At 37.7% G+C, this 2075-nt stretch overlaps 1 protein-coding gene across 1 annotated transcript; it reads right to left on the bottom strand.

Annotated features, from left to right (window-relative positions):
* Nucleotides 1-489: 489 nt before the first annotated feature.
* On the bottom strand, nucleotides 490-1961 carry LOC108355795 (mitochondrial inner membrane protein COX18-like). The gene is made up of 4 exons (XM_017606927.1): nucleotides 1368-1961; nucleotides 1026-1301; nucleotides 853-963; nucleotides 490-773 (listed from the first exon to the last, which is right to left on the bottom strand). The coding sequence occupies exons 1-4, from the start codon at nucleotides 1908-1910 to the stop codon at nucleotides 546-548; spliced, it is 1158 nt and encodes a 385-aa protein (XP_017462416.1). The 5' UTR covers nucleotides 1911-1961; the 3' UTR covers nucleotides 490-545.
* Between the last annotated feature and the right edge of the window lie 114 nt (nucleotides 1962-2075).

Here is a 2075-nt window from a genome sequence, read left to right as displayed (position 1 = left end):
TTGGTATTCTTATCAGGGACTTGAGAGATTTAACTGCATTGAGCTACATGAATAATGCGTCTCTTGTAAATACAAATCCAAACTATTTTGATTATTTTTGCATTTAGAAAATAATTTGTGTAATAAATCATACATATTTGCAGGGCACTATCATTGCGCTGATACCCAAACAGGAACCAGGAATTCCCAAGAGACGAGAAATAACTATGACGTATTGAGCCCTTGTTGTTGTAGCAGCATTGCCAAGACATTAAATATTAAAATATGTGCGTGGCCCGCGATGTTATCCACTTGAACATACAGGAAAACTGCAGTTTGAATATATTTATACTCTACTGGTGTACAAAGTAAATCGGTCACATGCACAGCTTATTTTAAGTGTAAGCCGGAGTAACCTAAAGATTAAAGTGAAAAAGAAACTCATTGAAAATGTGCATATATTACATTTCAGTAAAAAAAAACAATTTTCTGCTCACGACTGCACCTTTATATGTATAACTAGAAAGTAAAAGGCGTGATAATTTCCATTTAAGGAACAGCATTTTCTATTTACGAGTCTCTTCACTTTTTGTTACATTTGAGGGTTTCTCTAGAGATTCTGGTTCAGTTTTTGTTGTAAGAGTTTTCATTCTAACCCACATTCGTTCATATGGGTTCGAAACTTCCGAATTAGTAAGTGGAATACCAAGTGAGCGGCGTACTACAGGTGAAGCCAGCAGCAGATTTTGTGCTAAACCGTGACAACTAGAAGCCACCCAATAAACGCAAAGAGCCTGTAATATTAAAAATAAAAATAACCAAAAGTAATATAGCTATGTATGTATACGTTTCTACAAATTTTTGTTATCTTACCGATGGCACAGAACAGGCCACTGGTACCAATGCAATAGTCAGCAAACGAAACACATTTGTGGCATATTTCTGCAAACGTGTTGTGGGACGCGTACGCAATACAGTTTGCAACTAAAAGAAATGAAGAGTTTAAAAACGTTCACTAAAGCTACATAAATATCGCTGGCTCTTACCTCTATTATGCCCAAGTTAATTAGAGCAAGTGAAACAGGAAGAATGTAAGAGCTGTCTACTTCCGTTAGATTCGGTATCCACCCAAAGCCACCTATTGTCATTTCAGTGTAAATAATTTGTGCCTGCAGCGTTGTGGGGTCAGGCATCATATGCACAAGATTTCTCAATGCAACTGATTGGCATATCCATAATGGTATTTGACCCCAGAGCATAATGAAGGTTTTCGCCGGATGACAATTATCGCGTACAATTAACGCATTCCATTGCTTTTTCAACTGAGAATAAAATCCAACAAATTATTTTAAATTTCAATAAATTAATCATGTTATTAACTTACGCACCGACCGGTTGTACACTAGCCTAGTTTGGCTTTCGGTCCAATTGAACTTCTTCATAGCCATGGCAGCTTCCTTCTTCAATTCGGCAACAATTGCAGGCATTTCTAATGCTAATAATTCTAAGCGTGCCATTATTTTATTTTGATATATAGCCAAGGGCAGCGTTATTACGGTGCGAAATAGCATTGTGGACACAACAATTGAAGCCCACCATGGTAGTCCGCTGTAGTCATGTATCGCTGTCAATGCTTCCTGCGTGCAAGCAACTGGTGCACTTTGTGACAGGGTTAGCCATATGCCTGTGAACGGAGATTGCACTTGTTCTGTTATAATTGCAGTACTATTGGTGGCGGTTTCCGCAAGTCCACGGTGTTGCAATCGCAGAACACCAGCATTTGAGGTTGTACTGCTACTGGCATCAGTCAATTGTTTTCTTAAATTATTTGTTGAAGAGATGCAGGAAAAAGAACGCTCACATATGGAAAATTGAGGGCTCTGAAACAAGCGTATTGCGTTTTTGTACCGTAAAATACCGAAATTATTCATTTTTTACAGAATTAAAAATTTAAAAAAGTATGATGCATGGAGTAAACAAAACAAAATCGAAAACAGCTGTGAATGTCACTCGACGTCATTTATGTAAGTGCTGGTAAACGCGTGACGTAAATATGTAGTCTGTTCCAATAGCAGTCCGGTTTACAGGATTTAGTC

The sequence above is a fragment of the Rhagoletis zephyria genome, unplaced genomic scaffold (assembly GCF_001687245.7).
Source record: "Rhagoletis zephyria isolate East Lansing unplaced genomic scaffold, Rhagoletis_zephyria_1.1 Rzeph_scaffold_50145, whole genome shotgun sequence".
Taxonomy (NCBI): domain Eukaryota; kingdom Metazoa; phylum Arthropoda; class Insecta; order Diptera; family Tephritidae; genus Rhagoletis; species Rhagoletis zephyria.
Note: the sequence above shows the minus strand (reverse complement) of the source record. Positions and strands in the feature narration are given on the sequence as shown.